General features: G+C 45.0%; 1 protein-coding gene across 2 annotated transcripts in view; it reads left to right on the top strand.

Annotated features, from left to right (window-relative positions):
- The window catches only part of LOC126281503 (synaptotagmin-10-like), an 865,953-nt gene that overhangs the window by 565,115 nt on the left and 277,624 nt on the right, over positions 1 to 23,214 (top strand). For both annotated transcript variants that reach the window (XM_049980517.1, XM_049980518.1), the window contains exons 5-6: positions 11,243 to 11,397; positions 22,920 to 23,088. In XM_049980517.1, coding sequence (XP_049836474.1) covers positions 11,243 to 11,397; positions 22,920 to 23,088 — 324 coding nt within the window. The remainder of the gene's footprint in view (positions 1 to 11,242; positions 11,398 to 22,919; positions 23,089 to 23,214) is intronic.

The raw sequence follows: 23,214 nt of genomic DNA, 5'->3' as shown, positions 1-23,214 counted from the left end.
TCGCTTCCCACGCCCGGGTTCCCGGCTTCGATTCCCGGCGGGGTCAGGGATTTTCTCTGCCTCGTGATGGCTGGGTGTTGTGTGATGTCCTTAGGTTAGTTAGGTTTAAGTAGTTCTAAGGTCTAGGGGACTGATGACCATAGATGTTAAGTCCCATAGTGCTCAGAGCCATTTGAACCACTTAATGTATTCGGAACTCCCAATGCTGCTGGAGGATGTGTCATTGCAATATCGTAACCATCTGAACGAGGAATTCCAGGAAAACGGATGTGTAGAGGAGGACCTGTTGTTTGACCAGCCAGATCACCGGATTTAACACAATTACACCAATATACTTCTTAAACTGGGGCCATTTGAAACAAGTAGTTTACGTTCAAGCGCCGAAAAATCCCGAACACTTCCGGCAACTCGTCACAGAAACCTGCAGATCAGTAACACCAATAATGCTTCGTCACACAAACAGATCTATTCAGCAGCGGGCTCAGATGTACAGGGTGATTATAATTAAAGTGAAACTTTAAAACGCTGTAGAAGTAACACCACTGGTTAGAATGACGTCAACTTGCAACTGGATATTATCGGAGGAGGAGGAAAACGTATGACAGAAGAAAAAAAGTAGTGTGAATGGCGTTTTGTGCGTCAGAATATGTAAATGAAAACACCTGTCATGCACACGACTCATTGAAGTTGGTATAAACACAGCGGGTACAAGTCTTTCTTCCTTTCTCGTCTGCAATGTTCGCCATGATTGTCTCAATGCAGGATCGCGCTCTGCTTGTAAAGCTGTATTACAAGAATGATGACTGCACACATCGGTCTGGAGAAGTTTCGGACACTGAAGGGTTTGAAAACAGGCGTTGGTCCGATGCCTGTCACGGGTCTGGATTCGGAAATTCGAAAAGACGGATTCTTTTGGTGAGTGACTTGGTAGAGGGAGGAAACGAATTGATTTGACATCAGTGGAAGCAGTGGCCACAGCAATACAGGTGGAGGCGAGTGGTGGTGTGTAAACGTGTAGTGCACGGAGAATTGCCCAAAGATTGGACATATCCGTGAGGACGGTGTGTGAAATCCTACAAAACATCCATCTTTTCTATCCGTTAAAAATTACCAATGTGCACGAGTTGCTTCCTGTTGACTTGCCAACAAGACAGACCTTTGCTTTAGAATTTCTTGCTCGCATGGAAGTGAACAATGATTGACCGTAGAAGAATTTGAGTACAGACGAAGCCCACTTCCATCTGACAGGATAAGTCAATACACAGAACTGTCGAATATGGGCAACGAAAAATCCACACACAAATCAACCAGTACCACTTCATCATGAAAAGATCACGGTGTCGTGCTGGTTTACGACATCATTTATCATAGAGCCATATTTTTCGAAGAGACAGATGCTTCCGGTCTTGTTACCTGTACCGTCATTGGTAATGCTATGAGTATTGCGCAGCCACGTCATTCCAGGTCTCCAACAGAGTGGATGTGAGGATGAGACCACTTTTATGCAAGATGGCGCACCTCTGCATTTTGAAAATCCAGCTGAGCAGCTGCTATAGCGCCATTTCGGAAATGCTAGAATTATCAGCCGCCATTTCCCTACAGCCTGGCCGTCCCGATCACCCGGTCACCTGATTTTAATCCGTGTGACTTCTGGCCGTGGGGCTATCTGAAAGATTTGTTCAGTGTTCTGATTGCAAAATTAGCTGCATTGAAGGCAGGCATTTCGCAACACATTCTGAACGTGACCCCGGAAACACACACCTTAGACATTATTGTATGATTCATTTGTCGCTTTCAGTCGACCACTATTAAATTATGATGCTTACCGCGCCATCTATTGCTCCATTTTGTAACTATTTATTTTTCTTCTGCCATACGTTTTCCCCTTTCTCCGATAATATTACGTTGAAATTTGACGTCATTCTGAGCAGTGGTGTTATTTATACAGCGATTTGAAAGTTTAATTATAATCACCCTGTACATAAACCAAAACATTCATCACTTTGAGCATATGCTGACTTGGTAAACATTGTCAGTGCAGTTTCGTTCCCTTTGCTTCAGTTCCGTACTTTTCCTGTCTACTAATAATTCGGCCCTCTTTAAGGTCACAAAAGTTTCATTCAAACACAATTTACATAAAAGAGACTATATCACCTACATTATGTGCTGTAAAAACTAAACAAATGGAATTCTCGCCCCCGATTCGAACGTTGCGCCTAACACCCAACTTCTCTCCGCAATACCATCTGGCCTTAATCAACTGCGCGTTACAGCACAGTAGAGCCCAATTGGTGCAGACCATACAAGGGTTGGAATTTAAATAGTGGGAACTATTTATTCACAACCGATACAAAAGAGTTACATGTTTGCACCTGTTACTATCCTTCAAAATAGTCGCCAGCGTTGTGTAGAACCCGTTGCCAGCGATGTGGAAGGCGTAGTATACCGTTAGCAGAGCATGTTCTGTTGATGGTGCGAATGGAGAGGTCTACTGCCTGTCGAATCTCTGAAATAGTTCTGAAGAAAATGCCACCATCAGTGCACAGTATTACTGTTCGCTTTCAGTGCATTGTCTGCGACGAACTTTGCGAAAGAAGTGGCGACACTTTCTGCGCAACCCACCCATCATTTTGCACGGCATTGCGCGGGCGAATACAGCGCAAGCTGTGGCTGCTCTGTTCGGTCGATGGGACTGGGAAGTACTGTACCATCCACCGTACTCCTCGGACTTAAAGCCTTGTGACTTTAATTCGATTCCAAAGATGAAGGAACCACTTCGTGGCACTAGCTTCAAAACTGTTAGAGAGATTCGACAGGCAATAGACCGCTCCATTCGCACCATCAACAGAACAGGCTCTGCTAATGGCATATTACGCCTTCGACATCGCTGGCAACGGGTTCTACACAACGCTGGTGACTACTTTGAAGGACTGTAGCAGATGCAAACATGTAGCTCTTTTGTATCGGTTGTGAATAAATAGTTGCCAGTATTTAAGTTCCAACCTTCGTAGCATGTATTAGTTTTAATGCGGTCACAACATCATCTTACTGTCCGCCCCTGGTAGGTGAGGGGTCAGCGCGACGGAATGTAATACCTAACATCCCGGGTTCGATTCCCGGAGATTTTCTCCGCTCAGGGACTAGGTGTTGTGTTGTCCTGATCATCAACATCTCATCCCCATCGCCACGCACGTCGCCGAATTGGCGTCAACTCGAAAGACTTGCATCAGGCGAACGGTCTACTCGGTTCAAATGGCTCTGAGCACTATGGGACTAAACATCTTAGGTCATCAGTCCCTTAGAACTTAGAACTACTTAAACCTAACTAACCTAAGGACATCACACACATCCATGCCCCCGGCAGGATTCGAACCTGCGACCGTAGAAGTCCCGCGCTTCCGGACTGTAGCGCCTAGAACCGCAAGACCACCGCGGCCGGCGGTCTACTCGACGGGAAGCCTTAGCCACACGGCATTTCCATTTCCATCACCTTACTGTTTCACCGGCGTATCAGTATCATATTCTCTAGAGAGCCCATGTATGATTTCCTTTGTTTAATAATGTTATAACATTACTGCTTCCTATTACGGTGAAGCAGTAAATACCAAGATACCTGTTTGTGTTTGCTGAAGAAAGCAGACGGGCAGGTGTTAGACAGTTACAAAATTGAAGGTTGCAGAAAACGACAACGATAGGGTTACCCGAATCATCCTGTATACATAAAACAACGTTCACTGCTAATCAATTGGTAAAAAACGAACGTCATGTCCAGCAGCTTTATACGTAGCGTCAATACCACAAGTCTGGTTGTACTTGCAAACTCGTGATCTCACTCTCCTTTCTTGGCTGTCATAGTGCACTTGCACAACAGACTCAGGTGATGAACTTTTAGTTAAAACGGCAGCGGCGGAACCCGGCGTTTCGAGTCTCCTAGCTTACGGAGTCGACGGGTTCGCAGATGACGTCATAGGCCAAGTTGACGAGCTGAAAGAGCATTGCTGTACCCCGTTCAGCCAGAAAATTATGACCACCGAACCTCTATCGATAGCGATAGCAGCGTCACCTGGCAATGGACTGCTAGTCAGACACACGTACTGTGTACGCAGTATCAGTTAGCGTGCTGTCTATGTGTATAACGGGGAAGGCGAGCGATCTAGCAGAGTTTGAGCGAGGACTGATTCTCAGGGTCCGGAGGCTCGGCACGAGCATTTCGGAAACTATGCAACTTGTCGAGTGTTCGAAGAGTGCTGTGGTAAGTGTCTTCTACACATGGAGAAAGAAAAGCGAAACCACGTCCACACGCAGTGGGGTTGGGCGGCCACCCCACATTACAGGTATCGGACGTCGTAATCTGGACAGACTCGTAAAACAGGACAGGCGGCTAACTGTGGCGGAACTAAAGTCAGACTTTAATGCTGGGCAGAGCACAAGTGGTTCTGAGCACATAGTGCACTGAACACTCCTAACGATGGGCCACCGCAGCCGACAAACCCATGCATGTGCTATATTAACACCACATCATCGGCAACAACGACTGAAATGGACACACGACCATCGGCACTGGACGTTGGCGCAGTGGTAGAGTGTTGTATGATCTGCTCAATCCCGACATCGTCTTCGTCATGCCGATGGGAGGGCGCGAATCCGTCGTCTTCCAGGGTATTAGCTCCTTGACACCTGTATTGTGGAACGGCGCGGCGGATCCACCATGCTCTGGGGAACATTCACGTGGGCATCCATGGGTCCAGTATAGCTCATGCAAAGCACCATGATGGCCAAAGAGTATCGCACACTGCTTACAGACCAGGTATACCTATCATGACGATCACGTTTCCCCCGACGGCAGCTGCATTTTTCAACAAGATAATGAGCCATGTCACAAGGCCAGAGGCGTGATGGAGGGATTCGAGGAACACAGTGGCGAGTTGCAATTTATGTGCTGGCTCCCAAACTCGCCATATCTCAACCCAATCGAATACATCTGGGGTGTGTCTGAAAGTAGAGTCCGAGCTTATCGCCGCCCTCCTCGAAATTAACAGGAATTAGCTCCTTCCAGAATCTACCAAGGCCTCATTGCTTCCATGCCACGACACGTCGCCGCCATTAGCCATGTCACAGATGGACATACAGGCTATTCAGTAGGTGATCATAGCGTCCTCGTGTAACCTCCACGACACAGTACTCGTTAAAGCCTGTGCTATGGTAAGTGAGCGGGATTCACCTTATGAGAAAGGATTGTCTTACAGATATCGACCGCGTGTACCTGAATGGTGGCAAATCAGACTTACACCCACTCTGTAATAACAATGAACCGTCAAGCAAGTTCGAAATGCAATTACACCTCCGGATGGACCAAAAGTAACCCTGAAGATGCTACCAATTTGATAATAATACGGTCGCCAGCCTAATTAGGCATTAACTGAGTTTCTTCCCTGTACAAGTTGGTATATATTCATGCAAAAAAACAAGTAGTAACACTGCATAATATAGTAGAATTTTAGAACCAGAAAATCTATTGAACTGATAGTTTCACGTTCTGCACTGATATAGAAAAACCATGAATACATAACACTACACTACAATGTATACTACAAAACTTTATACTGTCTATTAATCTGATTAAAATCGGGCATAGGTTACCCTAGAAATAGCACTTTCGTGCCACACACAAAATGTCAATTTTGATAAAGATAAAACAATGATAAATTTTGACTTTTATATTGACTTTAACTTTTGCTGAGCAAGCCAATTTAGAACACTTCTGAATTCAAATGAATTAAGGGGGGGGGGGGAGACTGTTATGATCGCTGTATTAAAAAAATTGATTGCTGAACTTATTATGCGTTCAAGATTTCCGGCATATAAGTTACTACCCTTTTCATCTTATTTACTGCTTGTTTAAATACCTTTATATCTGTCTCGAAATAATAAACTTCATTACTATATCAATATTAAAGTTATCTTTCAACTTCGTTAGACCTTCGTTATTCATTTACTTGTTCATTAACTAAACATTTCTTTAAACACCATTCTAACATAGCTAGTTCTGCAAATAATTATTATTAACACAAATTTTAATTTTCATTTTAGTACACTCGGATTGCACAACATTTGGAATGGACCCTGTCTAGGTTAGTTGTGAGGATAATTAAATGATGGGGAAGTTCTGGTGAAATTTAGGTTATTATTGCACAGTTCACTCTCTGATCCATACGAATACAGTACTAAAAGTTTCAACCTGCATGCATCGATGCGGCGGTTGGCGGGCGGCGACATGACGAGGCACAGAGCACACATACAACCACAGCCATGGCTCTTGACGTATCGGCACTTTCATTCTTCTTAGTGTCGCAATACTTTTCCATTTAGTGCCTATGGAATTTTGCCATGCTGTGTGGGCGTTGAAACGGCATACCCGAGGCTCAATGAAGCTGTCTTCCAGGAGACCATCCTCGCTCCAGAAGGTGTTGCTCAAACCAGTGCCAAATTCCAACTACTACTGCTGAGCCCGTTGTGCCGTGCAGTGCCCGAGTGCATTTTCCCGCGCTCGCCTGCCATCCACCTTTTACCGTTCCCTGACAGACCGGGTAATCACCCGAGCTTTTGCATTCTACATATCCTAATAACAGTTCCAATATTACTTAACATTTGACATAAACATTAATATTGACATTGAAATTTGTTTACAGTTTTCTTAACACAATATCATGAAACAAAAAATAAATGAAATCAGAACATCAATTACAAAAGTTTATCGAAAAATCAGAAGAAAAAATATTATTTATATGTACAATAGTACAGCGTCGTTGTTGTTACACTAGCTGATCAGGATATACTATCTACGTTTGAACTGTTACCCAGTGGATAATGTATGGAATCATTGGGAAACAGTACACTGACTTTTAATAGAGCACTTTTTTAGCCCATTGGTTATATCTTGGATATTTCTGACAATAACTAGAACGTCAGAGAGATTATTTCTTTGGTGCCTGAGTGGTGCCAACGTTAACCTTCTCGGGATAAAGCGATGGTAGCGACTCTTATTAAGATTTTTAAACAAGTGTTGCAGCGCCGAGGATTGATCCGGGATTGTTAATAAGTGTTTCTCTGCTAATGAGTGGTAGAATATGTCTCATTATTTGTCTTGTGCGCTCCACATTGCTAGAAGCCCGTGATGATCTGCAGCACACCCTAGTGTGACTTCGCATGATGGCACAGCTTCACAAAGAATAATGTGGGCTGAGATGCAAAACATAAGGAAAGCTTTGTGAAACAAGGTGACTAACTACTCGTCAAGTAGTAGAAGAAAAACCAATATTTATATTTTTTTCTGGGAAGATGTTTTTGTCTTACTCAACACTTCCATTAATCAGGTAAATACCCTCAAAACTACTGAATTACAGTCAAATACCCTGTCACGCAATGTTATCCATTTCGCCATGACGTCAGTTACTACTTGTCATGGATTGTTTCCACAAGGCACCGAAAGATCTGGAGACCCATCCTGGTCCATTACTATTCCCCCAACTCTCATGGGGATACATCAGAGCTAGATCGCTCGATGGACACCGGATATGTTCAACACGATTGATGGCAGTGACATATGGGTGTACAGAATAATCACCATGTTTGTTGAGTGTTCCTAGAACGATACTGCAACAATCCCCGACGGATAATAATTTCTGAAGACAGCAGGGATAAAATACAAGGATTCAAAATTTGTGTATAACTTGTACATAAAACAGAATGTAGTTGTAAGAACCGATGGATAAGCGAGAGAAGGAGACGTTGAGAAATGAGAGAGATATGTTTGTAGTCTACCCCACACTGTATTAAACCTGTAGTCTGAGCAAGCAATAAAGCAAATCGAAGAACAGTTCAGAAAAGGAATTATAGATAAGGGAGAAGAAATACACAGTGGAACACAATTAAAGGGTCACTTTTTTGAAACACCGTAGTTGTATCCCACTGCAACGCAGAAATTTGAAATTTGCCTCAAACTTGTGTACACTATTCCTATGTAACGGTACAAAAACGTGACGACTTACGACCTCACACTCGGGCTCGGCGAAGCTTACAACAGAAACGGGTTGACACATGCGAAAACAAAGGCAGAGCTCAGATGTTCATGTGAGGTGTAAGGTGGGTTAATGATGTCTCATTGGCACCATATTTCACAACAATTCTGTTCATTGCCACCGTGGACGTGTCACACTATGCAGAGGTCGTCACACCCCATCTTATCCACATTTCACCCTTTCTGATAACGCCTCTGCGATGGAAGTCATAACCACGACGCCTAGCGTTTAAAACTCTCGGTGTTCTTCTGGGTTGTCGAGGAACACATTTCAGACACTCCACTGCTCATAATCATCACGAGAATGCCTCATGGGGTGGCATAAAGGGCGTCAATGAAACCATCATTTCTCTTGGGCGTTGATTCCCACACACTTCGCGGTCAAAACGGCCATTCGCCGTATGATGAGCAATAGGACGACGTTCTTGATTACTTTTGACTCTGCTGATACCCTCCTGCACTAATTAACCCTTCTCCACAGACATCATGGTGCTACAACCCCACTTAAAGTTATTTCACCCGTTTGGAGTGGAGCACGACAGCAATTTTTGCTCTGATGTATAGGATGGAGCCAACTAAATGTGGACTTGATCTGAAGCAGCAAAGGGTGCTTAGGTGAGCACTTTAAAAATGCACCTATACAGAGACTGCCCGTGACATAGTACCAGAATCCTGCAGGCATGTTACACTGTTGCTCACTACTAGCAGACATGCACAAGCGGAGGGCTGTCAAAGGGTTGTCTGCCTGCAGGCGCTAGGACTCTACGACTCTCTGCACAGATAAAATTCTGATGTGCTCAATAAAAATGAATAGGCTGTTCTTAAACTGGGGGGTCTTAGAAGGAAGCTTTGCCATTTTACTCACCCATGTGTCAATATCGCAATTCGCCCCATGATCACCCCGTAGCAGGGCGAGAAAGAGGGTGACTGAAAAAGAATTAATATGGTTTGTCACTTCAGATGACATTCAAATATTTCGTCGAATGGTTTTTAATGGTCCCAAGTGGTTCCAAGATGTATATCAAACCTGTCATTGTGGTTGTGCTACACTCCAACGGGGAGTAATCATGTTCATTAGCATTGCAGGCTCACAATGTCCTTGAAGCCGAGGGGGAGGGAGGGGGGAGCGTCAGCAGTATCAACGGCTTTAAGAACATTGTCCTGTAGTTTATTGCATGGCGAATTGCCATTCTCGACCGCGAAATGTTCGGTAATCAGGGCCCAAGAAAAGAGGTTGTTTCACTGACGCCTATATGCCCCCCCTGAGGCTATTTTATGTAGATTTTGAGCGATATTGTGTCTGAAATGTTTTCCTTAGCTACTCATAAGAAAATAGCATGATTTCAACACTGGCCGTCGCAGTTTGGAAAATTTTGAAATTTGTGGGAAGTTCCTATGGGACCAAACTGGAAGCTCATCCGCCCCTAGCCTTTAGACTACTTAATCTAACTTAAACTAACTTACGCTAAGGACAACACACACTCATGCCCGAGAGAGGAGTCGAACCTCCGACAGGGCGAGCCGCGCGAAGAGTGGCAAGACGCCACAGTCCACGCGGCGTCAACCTTCATTTTACCCATTTACGCCATGTCTTGAGGACTTCTCGTTTCGACAATGAGCGACGGTGTGTTTGAAACGTTTTCCTCAAGCATCTATAAGTAAACTGTCTGACTTCAAAGCTGGGCGTCACGGTTAAGACCTCCGTCGCAGTGGCGTCAAAAGAATGGGTGATATAAGGTTTAAGACGGATGTGACGACCTTGCCCTCGTGTGACACGTTCATGGTGGCGTTGGCCAGAATTGTGCTGCAGTTTTTTGCTGATGTGGCATCATCAATCCACCTTAAATCACACATGAACTTCTGAGCTATAGCCTTTTCCGCGTACGTGTGAAGCGTCGCCCATCGCGAGTATGGAGTATGACGTCGTAGGGGGGCACGCTTTGGAAGAGACGAAAGCTGTAGGCAATGGGAGACAATAATGGAGTTTCGAAAAAGTGAACCTTCAGTTATGATGGGCAGAGTAAATACTTCAAGCTTTGCCGATGACATTCTACTTCTGTAAGAAACAGCGAAGGGTGTGGAAGATTAGTTCAATGGGTGGGATGGAATTTCGAAAATATTTTATTAAATAAACATAATCAAACGATATATGCAAGCATAAAGAGGTGAGATGCAGGTAAATTAAATTATTTTAGGGAAAGAGACAGATAAAGTAGTAGATCAGGTTTGCCAGCAGCATAAACGACAGTGGGCAAAGTACAGAGGAACTGTCTTAGTCCAGACAGTGTAAAACGGTCCCCGACAGGAGCGTTTTTGCCAGCTTTCACTTGCGGAACACAAACGCTTGCAGCTGAAGTAGTGTTCTTCTGTATAGCTGCGACAACACTGAAGCGTTGCCACAGAGAGGTTTACAGATTCGGGTTACGTATTTGGTTGAGATGGGCTCGCAAGTGTGCCACACGCAGCCCACTGCAACTGTCGGGGATCCTCTTACATCACCTCCATTGTAGAAAATGTTTTCTGAAGCCATTTGTCCTAAGTGTAGCATTGAACGTAAGTGAAATGCGGATGATAAACAGTTCACATAAGACAACAAATGCTTTCGAAATGAGGTGTTGTAGAGGAATATTGAGGATTAGATCATATAATTAATGAAGATATGCTGAATATCATTGGGAGAAATTAGATTTATCGCTCAACTTTACAAGCGAATGGATCGTGTCATAAGACACATCCTGAAGCATGAAGGAATTATCAGTTTGGTAGTAGAGGGAAAAGTTGGAGTGATGGTGGGAGTGGGAAGATAAAGTTGTAGGGGGAGATCACGGCTTGACTTCAGTAAGCAACAACCTTGCTGAACAAACACTCCTTTAAAAAGGTAAAGGCTAATCCGCTCGCCATTATACCTTCGATCCCAGGAGCGTTTATCCAGCAAGCGGTACAGGAGATCTGAGTAGCTATTGACAAATGAAAGCTGTGAGGGTAGATCATAAGTCGCCATAGGATAGCTGTCGACCACTCAAGGGTTGTCTGCTGCTCGAACACTCGATTTCCACGTGTTAATTTTCAAAAACCTCTTCCTTGGGTAAAGAGTGAAAGTTCCCTTCCATAAACCGACAAGGCAGCTTCACTCCCCAGCCTACTGAATCTCCTCGGTGCTTGCAGGTGCTGGAGGCCCGCGACCTGCCCGTGAAGGACATGATGGGCAGCAGCGACCCGTACGTGAAGGTCTACCTGCTGCCGGACCGCAAGAAGAAGTTCCAGACCAAGGTGCACCGCAAGAACCTCAACCCCATTTTTAACGAGACCTTCATCTTTAGGTGAGCAGACAAATATTCTTCAAACTCAGAATCTCATACTGACATTACCTGTTATATCAATGTGAGACAACTCTGGACGCATGCCGTCTGCGAGACCACTTTGTATGCCCATAAAGCTATCGTTAAAGATCCGCGCCAGCGCGGATATATCTGAGGATATTTACAGTGGTAATTGCGTTGTGGCTAGAAGATGGACAGCGACAGTATTATGATTTTTGCCTTTTTGAATTACAAGCAGCTCATAGTAATTATTATATTTTAAGTCATTATTACAAGAGGCGTTCAATAAATAATGCAACAGATTTTTTTCTGAGAGCAGGTTGGTTTTATTCAGGATTCCAATATACCATATTATTCCCCACTCTTTTGGCTAAGAAACCCTATTTTACAACATCATCTCCGTTCAATACGACGGCATTAAGCCATTCCTGGGAGGGTCCGTATGCTTGCATTGTACCACTCTTCTGGTTGACGTCGGAGCCAAAGTCTTGCTGCATCAGCAACCTCCCCATCATCATGTACTGTTTCCCGCGGAATGAATCCTTCATTGGGCCAGACACATGGAAGTCGGACGTTGCCAAGACCGGGCAGTAGGGTCGATGAGGAAGAACAGTCCCATGAAGTTTTGTCAGCTCCTCTCGGGTGCGCGCAGACTTATGTGAGGCCTTGTGTTGCCACGGAGGAGAAACTCATCTGCATTTCTGTGGCGACGCTCTGCGATGCTCTGGCTTCCCAACAATAGAAACTCAGTGACAGCTCTCTGCATGGAACGCACCTCCGTCAGAGACACCATTTTGAATGCTACGTATAGCGCCACCATCTATAGGAACTTCACGAAACTGTAGGGGCTGAAGCGGAAATATTCCACCATGTCCCACAATAAACTCAAAAATGTGTTGCATTACTTATTGGACGCCATCTGTAGTACAAAATCTGGACGGAGGCCAACTATATTGGAGACAGAAAATGCGTTGCAGAGCTAAAAAGGGAATCGGTCCATCGTCCTGTATTTCCGCAACTTTTCCATGAACACATTGCTCTCATCGTATACCAGCAACTAGCTGCCTTACGTCTGAGTCCTCCCTCTTCGGTTTGCCGTGACAGAGGTTACTTATGCGATTACCGACAGCCACCAAAAAGCATCATAAAGAATTTTCTGACACACTACATCCTTTGGAATCCTCGCTTCATGGTCTGCCCTCTGTTTCCAGAATGAGATATTCACTCTGCAGCGGAGTGTGCGCTGATATGAGACTTCCTGGCAGATTAAAACTGTGTGCCGGACCGAGACTCGAACTCGGGTCCCTTGCCTTTCGTGGGCAAGTGCCCTACCAACTTCTTTTTTTTATCTCATTTTGTTCACTTTGGTTCGTTGCATCTGCTCGGGGCGGACGTCGTAAGACACCCGTTTAAGTTCGTTGTTGATCCATTAACGCAGGTGGTTTTTTTTTTTATTTTATTTTATTACAGAGGGCTGCTATCCCTCTGACCGAACACGCTGAGCTACCGAAGCACGACTCACGCCTCGTCCTCACAGCTTTATTCTGCCAGTACCTCGTCTCCTACCTTCCAACCTTTACAGAAGGTCTCCTGCGAACCTTGCAGAACTAGCACTCCTGAAAGAAAGGATATTGCGGAGATATGGCTTAGCCACAGCCTGGGGGATGTTTCCAGAATGAGATTTTCACTCTGCAACGGAGTGTGCGCTGATATGAAACTTCCTGGCAGATTAAAACTGTGTGCCGGAACGAGACTCGAACTCGGGTCCTTTTCAAGGCAAGGCAAAGGACCCAAGTTCGAGGCTCGGTCCGGCACACAGTTTTAATCTGCCAGGAAGTTTCAGGTTGCCCTCTGTTTGCTTATCACGTACATTATAAATTAAGTTCGGTATAAAATTAGTGGATTTATCAACATTTGTCTTAAATTTACCTAAATATATATCCAGAGATCATCGGCCTTGCAGATACACGCTGCCTCGATAAACTGCATCTTCTCCCTCCTGTTTCGTTCTCGGTTCCTCCAGGCGTCTTCAGTTCCCAGGGCTGGCAGACCCTTCTCCAGATCATCCGTCCAGCGCTTTCTTCTTCTTCCAGTCGAGCGTCTGGTGTTTGGTTTTCCCTCAGGCGCCTTCTTCACTTGTCTTCCTTCTGGTGTACAGGCTACATGGCTCGGCCACTGGATTCTTTTGCTCTTCTGCTTCGGTAGGATTGTTAGTTGTTGCTTCAAGAGATAGGTTTCCTCGTTCTTCCTCCTCCTCCTCTATTCTCCTTTTCTATGATCGCTCCCTCTATCTTTCTCATAACTCTTCTTTTAAATATTAATAGCCTATCCTTTTTGTCGTTTAGTCCCGGCAAGAAAGGAAAAACTATAAATATTTGAAAGAAGAGTAACGTGGAAGACGTGGGGACTGATCTTGGATACAAAAGAATAGAGGAGCAGGAAGAACGAGGATATCTGCCACTGGATGCAACAATCAACAGTTTACATGTACAAAATGCAACACTTATAACTAGACATTTCAAAAACTAACTATATAGCCAATATTTAACAGATTTATTTCTAGCGAAATGACCAGCTGTCACTCAAGTGTGGTTTCCGCAGCGGTGGCACTGAACTACAGCATGTATTTTATGGTCCGAGGGTGGCCAATGTCGGTCGAATCCGGGTATTTCATTAGGAAGATGAGGGTCATTCCGAAAGTAAAGCTTCCTTCTTTTATTTTTATTTTACAAGAGAAGTACTGGCCTGTCTGGTAAACTTGATGGTCCTGCTTCCTCAGCCACTAGCGCACAGAATTTTTCAAAGTATCCTCATCTCCAAAATGATGCCTCCGATGAGCTTCTTCGAGTGGACTGAACAGATGGAAACCTGACGGTGCAACAGATTGGCTGAACTGTTTTCCTTACCGTTTTATTGCGGTCGGTCAACATTTTCGGTGCCTAGCATTAGCACGTCTTGACGTAACCCAGTTTTTGACTAATGGCCACCACACTGCCTTCACCGGTGGATAATTGGCGACACAGCTGATCTGTGGTTACACAGGGGCTGTTACTGATGATTTGGTCGACACGCTGGACGTTGTGTGACGTCACTGCATTAGCTGGCTGACTGCTGTGTGTTGCATCAGCAAACACTGTTTCTCCTTCAACTTCTATACAGCTACGAATTGAGCGTTTCACCTTCTGCAGTAGAGAATTCAATCACAGAACGCTGTCTTGTACGTAGATCGACGCTGGCCATTTTCTGAACTTACAGAAAGCTTCCGTCGTTTGATGAAGCGCGCTGTCACTCGAGTGGGCGAAGAAGTAGGTTTGAGGAACTGCGCCAAATTCACGATTACTACATTACAAACCTAATGAACGAAATCAAATTCTGACTGGCCCTCGTAAATGTGGTTGTGCCAAATAATTTAATAATTCTAAAAACAATCAACCACTGTGATCGCCAGCGCAACAGCAATGTCGTTCTTTCCATACAATGTTTAACATTGTGCAATATGTGATAATAACTTGTAACACGACTTCATTTGACTTCTTACTGTGCAGAACTGTCCCGCAAATAATTTCACAAAATTCTTTTCAGTAATTACAACAGAAGATATTAACATAAGAAACGCATCAAGAATGAGACAGGCTATGTTATATTAGAAAGTTGTCATGATCGGCATTTGCCTTCCTACTCCATGGATTCTAAACTGCGAAGTCTGACTTAAGCAACCGAAAAGTCAACCGCCAAATTTCCAGTGCACCGGACGGGATAAAGTTGTGAACAAAATTTTAGTATCCACGGATGAGGACAGAAGGCTTGCAGATGCGGTACGGATTAGGATCTCACTTCTCTTATCCGAGTAGACCTCTGACCACCAGTTTTCGCCACGACTTTGGTCATGACACGTTTAGCAAAACTATCAGAGATTTTATTTGTGAGATTTTGTTTTTTCACAAGGCAATAAATTTCCAAACTACCCGTCCACACAGCATCAGCATTTTTCTTGCGCCTGTGCAAGTTCTTGCGCCTGTGCAAGTTCACATTGCTTCGATGAACACATTTTTCACGCACTATTGTCGTACGTGGCCAAATTTAGTCACCCATGAAAATGTGAAACTATGTTCTACTTGAGATACTTTTAGGAGTTAGAATTTAGATTCACCATTTGGAGTATCTGAATTTGGGCTACTTCTTAAAAAGCATAAATGGATCGGAACCTTTTCGTATACGATTTTTAATTCCATACATATAGATATCAATGGTTCCCAATGTGCTAATGTTGCTAAAATTTTCGTCACATTTCATAACTTCTCATGCGCCGTGTTGATAATACTGAGGTGCATCTTAGACATCAAAATTTCCAGACAAAAAATATTCAGTTAGTTTTGTGCATCAGCTATAGGTATCATATAACGTTCAAAAACATCACAAATCGTTTTTGGCAACGTGAACCTGATTCATCCCTTTTTGAGAACAAATTTCAAAATGTTTCAGTTTTCTTATCCGCTTTCTCTCAGATTCAAGATAGATAATGTTCTCTTGGGTACACTGTGCTTAGGTAATCCAATCGCGGTGCGTTCTTCCTAGAATCATGGAATCCCAAAACAATCAAGTGAAGAATGCAATTAAACTTTTTCTATAGTGCTTTATGTTGCGTTCGATTTTTTTCTTATACTTCAATAACACTGACTTTCATGTCTAGTCGTAAATTATTTCCCCTGCAATGTTAAAAGGGTCTATGGATTTTAAGTTGACCTTTCGCAGCAATGCAGGCTGCTATTCTCCGATGGAGACAATCGTAGAGATGCTGGATGTAGTCCTGTGGAACGGCTTGCCATGCCATTTCCACCTGGCGCCTCAGTTGGACCAGCGTTCGTGCTGGACGTGCAGACCGCGTGAGACGACGCTTCATCCAGTCCCAAACATGCTCAATGGGAGACAGATCCGGAGATCTTGCTGGCCAGGGTAGTTGACTTACACCTTCTAGAGCACGTTGGGTGGCACGGGATACATGCGGACGTGCATTGTCCTGTTGGAACAGCAAGTTCCTTTGACGGTCTAGGAATGGTAGGACGATTGGTTCGATGACGGTTTGGATGTACCGTGCACTATTCAGTGTCCCCTCGACGATCACCAGAGGTGTACGGACAGTGTAGGAGATCGCTCCCCACACCATGATGCCGGGTGTTGGCCCTGTGTGCCTCGGTCGTATGCAGTCCTGATTGTGGCGCTCACCTGCACGGCGCCAAACACGCATACGACCATCATTGGCACCAAGGCAGAAGCGACTCTCATCGCTGAAGACGACACGTCTCCATTCGTCCCTCCATTCACGCCTGTCGCGACACCACTGGAGGCGGGCTGCACGATGTTGGGGCGTGAGCGGAAGACGGCCTAACGGTGTGCGGGACCGTAGCCCAGCTTCATGGAGACGGTTGCGAATGGTCCTCGCCGATACCACAGGATCAACAGTGTCCCTAATTTGTTGGAAAGTGGCGGTGCGGTCCCCTACGGCACTGCGTAGGATCCTACGGTCTTGGCGTGCATCCGTGCGTCGCTGCAGTCCGGTCCCAGGTCGACGGGCACGTGCACGTTCCGCCGACCACTGGCGACAACATCGATGTACTGTGGAGACCTCACGCCCCACGTGTTGAGCAATTCGGCGGTACGTCCACCCGGCCTCCCGCATGCCCACTATACGCCCTCGCTCAAAGTCCGTCAACTGCACATACGGTTCACGTCCACGCTGTCGCGGCATGCTACCAGTGTTAAAGACTGCGATGGAGCTCCGTATGCCACGGCAAACAGGCTGACACTGACGGCGGCGGTGCACAAATGCTGCGCACCTAGCGCCATTCGACGGCCAACATCGCGGTTCCTAGTGTGTCCGCTGTGCCGTGCGTGTGATCATTGCCTGTACAGCCCTCTCGCAGTGTCCGGAGCAAGTATGGTGGGTCTGACACACCGGTGTCAATGTGTTCTTTTTTCCATTTCCAGGAGTGTATGTTCTTCGTAGGTAAAATTCGACTTTGCAAACTTTCAATATGTTTGCCCTCTTTCTACAATTTTTATCACCAACGCTTCCTGCCATTACCAAATTCACTAGATCTTGATATCTAAGAATGTGTCCTTTCAAGCAATCCTTTTTTTCTTTAACTTATCTCCTAAATTTCTTCTTTCCTGTATTATATTGAGTACCTGCTCATTAGTTACTCGGTGAACCTACAATATCTTCAGCATTCTTCTGTGGCATCGCATGACAGAAGTTCTAATCTCTCCTTGTGTGCTCATTTACTACTCACTTTTCATTTCCATACTAATAAACTTCAGATAAGTAGTTTCAGAAAAGACCTCCTAATACTTAAATTTGTATTCAGTGTTAACGAAATCCTCATTTCAGAAACGCTCTTTTCGTTATGGCAGTCTCCATTTTAGATCCTTTCTAGTTCCGCTGTCATAATTTTTTTGCCGCCCAAATACCAAACCTCATCCTCTACTTTCAGTGTCTCATTTTCTAATCTAATTCCCTCAGCGTCTACTGATTTAATTCGGCTACATTCCATTAGACTTGTTTTACTTTTGTTAAATTTCATCTTAGAATCACTTTTCAAGACACTAACCATTCCGTTCAACAGATCTTGGAAGTCCTTTGCGTCTTTGACAGAATTACTCTGTCATGGGCCATATAAAAAATTTTAGTTCTGCTCCCTTTTCAAATTTCTTCTTGGTTTCCTTTACTGGCTGCTCAGTGTAGTAATTGAATGATTGAATGACATCGAGGGTAGACTACAACTTCGTCTTACTCTTTCTCTACCACTACTTGCTCCTTATAACTCCAGTCTGGTTTCTGTAAAAGTTGTAAATAATCTATTTTATCCTTGCTGCTTTCACAATTCCAAACAGTGTACTTCAGTCTACATTATAAGAAAGTTCCTTTAGAAGGCCATATACATAGATTTGCCACTCTTTAATTTGTGTTCTAGTATAAGTGTTGGGATCAGCGCTGACTCTCGCGTTCCTAACATTTCTCTAGCACCCAAAATGATCTGAAATTCAGTATACATTAACTTCCACTTTTGTCAGGCACCCATCGTAAGTCGGAAAAGAACTTCTTTATTCCCATTATTGATGTAGATTAAACTTACTCTCGTGAAAAAATGGTTTATACGAGGCATTAAATTATAGCCTTTTCTTTCTCTAGTACTTATATTCATAAAACGCCCACCACTTCCACTAACGATTGCACGTTCCTTTCCGCGAAGCCTCGACGAATCTTACAGGCGTAAATGAAACAATGAACTTTTACACTGATTCATCAAGGTTAATACTGGGGTTGTGGGTCAACAGAAAGGCCACACGCCAGTCGTAACATCGAGAAGAATAAAACAGTTACTCGATAACCGAGATCTACTGGGCACCTAAAGTTTACCTTTACATCAGCAAACAATGTTTCTGAACTTAAATCGGTGAGAAAGAGAAGGCAAGTATTATTCGTCAGATTTTGCAGGCTAAGAAAGTCATTAATCTAGAAGAGGCTACGAAAAGAATATTTTCTGATCTTTCGAAAGGACCTTTCTGGTTGAGATGCGAGTAGCGACAGTGGAACGTGATTGCGAGTTGCCTAGCCTGTAGGCTGCAGGACCTTTACATGTAGCTGCGAATTACAGGGCAGCAGTTAACCTTCCAGTTAAGTAAATTATGCAGGGAATTTACGGTTCTTGAGTCATAAACGTCGCTAGACACAAGATGTTTCAGGAGAATGAAATTCTAGTAATCAGATGATTCATCTTCTAATCTTAACATTTCCCGGAAGATTGATCGACAGAAATGGTTATGTTTCTTGGCTGCTAAGACACCCGGAAGTTACGCCTTTAATTTTTGTCTGTGGCGATAATTGAAAGGCTAATTCTACAAAGAAAAAGTAAGCACAATAGATGAATTGATCGCTCGGATTTAGAACATTGCTGTCCACATAAAAGAACGCTAGGACGACCTCAGAAGAACGGACACGTCGGTATAAAGAAATTTGAAAGTGCATTGAAATCAGAGGTGGGTTTTACGAAAATTGACTGTGAATTTATTTTCTTTTGCCTAACACTTTCTGTGGTATTAGTCTGGGTTACGGTCTAGCAGCTATATCTCTGCAATCAATGAAAATTGGACACATGTTAACAAGAGTGTTTTATTCGAATTAGACTATACTACGACTTCATACAAGATCTACGAGGGCATGTTGACAAGTAGTACCCCCGAATATTTCATTCTGTTCTCAAAATCGGGAACGTATTACTGGTCATGCACATTACTCGGTCGACTTTCCCGCTTCGCTGACGCACGTTGCCATCCCCTGCCGCTAGAGGGCTCCGAATTGTAGCGTTTAACATAGTGTGTAACGTAATTATGTCGGTGCAGGGGAAACAGCGTGCTGTAATCGAATTTTGAATTCGAAGAATACATGGACCACTTTTTCTTTCAACATGACAAGGCCAGACCACAAACGAGCGCTGCGACACCTGTAACAATCCTGTGCCTTGGGGTCACCGTTATCAATCATCATCTATAGAGTCCTGACTTGGACCAACCGACTTGCAACTGTTTACAAAACTCAAAGAACACCTTCGAGGATTTCATTTTAATAATGATGAAGTGGTGCAAGCAGAGTTTAGGTTGTGGCTCCCTCAACAAAGTCAAACTTTCTAGAGGACGGTACCAACAAACTAGTCTCCCGTTGGGACAATTGTGTTCGTCGCCAGGGTGACTGTTGAGAAATAAGTATGGAAAAATGGAAAATAAAGATGTAGAATGCTAGTAACATTTGTGCTTTTTAGTGAGCTTCAAGTGTTTTCACAAAATTCGGAGGCATTACTTTTAAGCACGCCCTCGTACAATTCCTCTAGAAGCACAAAGTATTTTAGGAATTCTTACTACACTCCTGGAAATTGAAATAAGAACACCGTGAATTCATTGTCCCAGGAAGGGGAAACTTTATTGACACATTCCTGGGGTCAGATACATCACATGATCACACTGACAGAACCACAGGCACATAGACACAGGCAACAGAGCATGCACAATGTCGGCACTAGTACAGTGTATATCCACCTTTCGCAGCAATGCAGGCTGCTATTCTCCCATGGAGACGATCGTAGAGATGCTGGATGTAGGCCTGTGGAACGGCTTGCCATGCCATTTCCACCTGGCGCCTCAGTTGGACCAGCGTTCGTGCTGGACGTGCAGACCGCATCAGACGACGCTTCATCCAGTCCCAAACATGCTCAATGGGAGACAGATCCGGAGATCTTGCTGGCCAGGGTAGTTGACTTACACCTTCTAGAGCACGTTGGATGGCACGGGATACATGCGGACGTGCATTGTCCTGTTGGAACAGCAAGTTCCCTTTCCGTTCTAGGAATGGTAGAACGATGGGTTCGATGACGGTTTGGCTGTACCGTGCACTATTCAGCGTCCCCTCGACGATCACCAGAGGTGTACGGACAGTGTAGGAGATCGCTCCCCACACCATGATGCCGGGTGTTGGCCCTGTGTGCCTCGGTCGTATGCAGTCCTGATTGTGGCGCTCACCTGCACGGCGCCAAACACGCATACGACCATCATTGGCACCAAGGCAGAAGCGACTCTCATCGCTGAAGGCGACACGTCTCCATTCGTCCCTCCATTCACGCCTGTCGTGACACCACTGGAGGCGGACTGCACGATGTTGGGGCGTGAGCGGAAGACGGCCTAACGGTGTGCGGGACCGTAGCCCAGCTTCATGGAGACGGTTGCGAATGGTCCTCGCCGATACCCCAAGAGCAACAGTGTCCCTAATTTGCTGGGAAGTGGCGGTGCGGTCCCCTACGGCACTGCGTAGGATCCTACGGTCTTGGCGTGCATCCGTGCGTCGCTGCGGTCCGGTCCCAGGTCGACGGGCACGTGCACCTTCCGACGACCACTGGCGACAACATCAATGTACTGTGGAGACCTCACGCCCCACGTGTTGAGCAATTCGGCGGTACGTCCACCCGGCCTCCCGCATGCCCACTATACGCCCTCGCTCAAAGTCCGTCAACTGCACATACGGTTCACGTCCACGCTGTCGCGGCATGCTACCAGTGTTAAAGACTGCGATGGAGCTCCGTATGCCACGGCAAACTGGCTGACACTGACGGCGGCGGTGCACAAATGCTGCGCAGCTAGCGCCAACACCGCGGTTCCTGGTGTGTCCGCTGTGCCGTGCGTGTGATCATTGCTTGTACAGCCCTCTCGCAGTGTCCGGAGCAAGTATGGTGGGTCTGACACACCGGTGTCATTGTGTTCTTTTTTCCATTTCCACGAGTGTATTACCCCGAGTGTACGGTCTCTCACTCCAAAAACTCTCGCCAACTTGGCACCTACGACGCGTCCAGTTGCGGAGAACATTGATCAAGTGACTTGGACTATAATTTCGATAAACCAGAAGAGAGACGTTGGTGAGGCTGAGGTATCTTCCTGGGTCGCATCTCAGGGCTCGATTATAGCAAGAAAGAGAATACCATCGTGGTTGGTACTGTTTTCTATCGCAACCCTGAACTCAAGTTCCTAAGAAAACTAGCTCATTTCACAAGTGAGCTGCAAGAGAATCCCACTGATTTGTTTTGCTGCCCTTATCAGACTGGTCTTGTCCGCCATTGACCCTCTCCGCCTCCCCCTCGCCACAAAACAGAGGTATCCTTGAGCTCACGGCTTTATGCTTCATAAAAAAGAACACATCTAACTATCATCGCCATTTAAATGAAAATTGGTAATTATAAATTGAAACTAATTACATCAACATTAGAATCATCAAAAAATACTTCTCTACATGTCAAATAACATTATTCTATTTCTATACCTCTCACCTCTCTGCAGCACACGCAAAACCTTCATGTAAATTTTAGAATCCATCAATTAGTAATTTATTCTATGAATAAAATACTACAGTTCAGTTTAATCAAGTGTTTCTGTATGATGATCAAGCAATTATTTTAAAATCTCTAGAGGTTACGGGGTAAATTCCAAAGTCTGTGGTAAATAGGGTTTATTACTCATTTTTGGTCAATTTATATGATCCCTCCATTTTGCAAACTTTCACACGACCAAATCTCGTTTGTTTACATTCTGTCACTTACTGCGAGAAAGTCGACCAGGGTGGCCGAGCGGTTCTAGGCGCTACAGTCTGGACCCGCACGACCGCTACGGTCGCAGGTTCGAATCCTGCCTCGGGCATGGATGTGTGTGATGTCCTTAGGTTAGTTAGGTTTAAGTAGTTTTGAGTTATAGGGGACTGATGACTTCAGAAGTTAAGTTCCATAGTGCTCAGAGCCATTTGAAGCATTTGAATTGCGAGAAAACTTCCTCTCAGTCCCGAAAGCAGTACAAGTACTTGGCCGAACAAGTACCTTGAACAGCCACATGCCAATGTTCGTCAAGCAGATGCCTTTTTCCAGTTCTCCAGTATAACTTCGTCGTGCAAATGGTCCGCAGCGCCTACCGAATCACATCTCTGTATCTTGCAGTGTTCCGTACGATGACCTCCGCCATCGGTACCTGCAGTTCTCCGTCTACGACTTCGACCGGTTCTCCCGCCACGACCTGATCGGGCAGGTGGTCCTCAAGGGCCTGCTCGACAGCGTCGACCTCCTGCAGGAGATGGAGTACACCATGAACATCCTCTGCGCGCCGCAGGTCAGTCACTGCAAACACTGCACACAAATTTATCTTCCAGTGCTAAGTGATATGTAATGGCGACATGCTAATAGTCGGTTGATTGCAGTCATCGTATTCAGAAGTCTAAAGGCAGACGCAACGTTA

This window comes from Schistocerca gregaria, chromosome 7 (assembly GCF_023897955.1).
Source record: "Schistocerca gregaria isolate iqSchGreg1 chromosome 7, iqSchGreg1.2, whole genome shotgun sequence".
NCBI lineage: Eukaryota > Metazoa > Arthropoda > Insecta > Orthoptera > Acrididae > Schistocerca > Schistocerca gregaria.
This window is presented reverse-complemented; position numbering and strand designations above follow the sequence as displayed.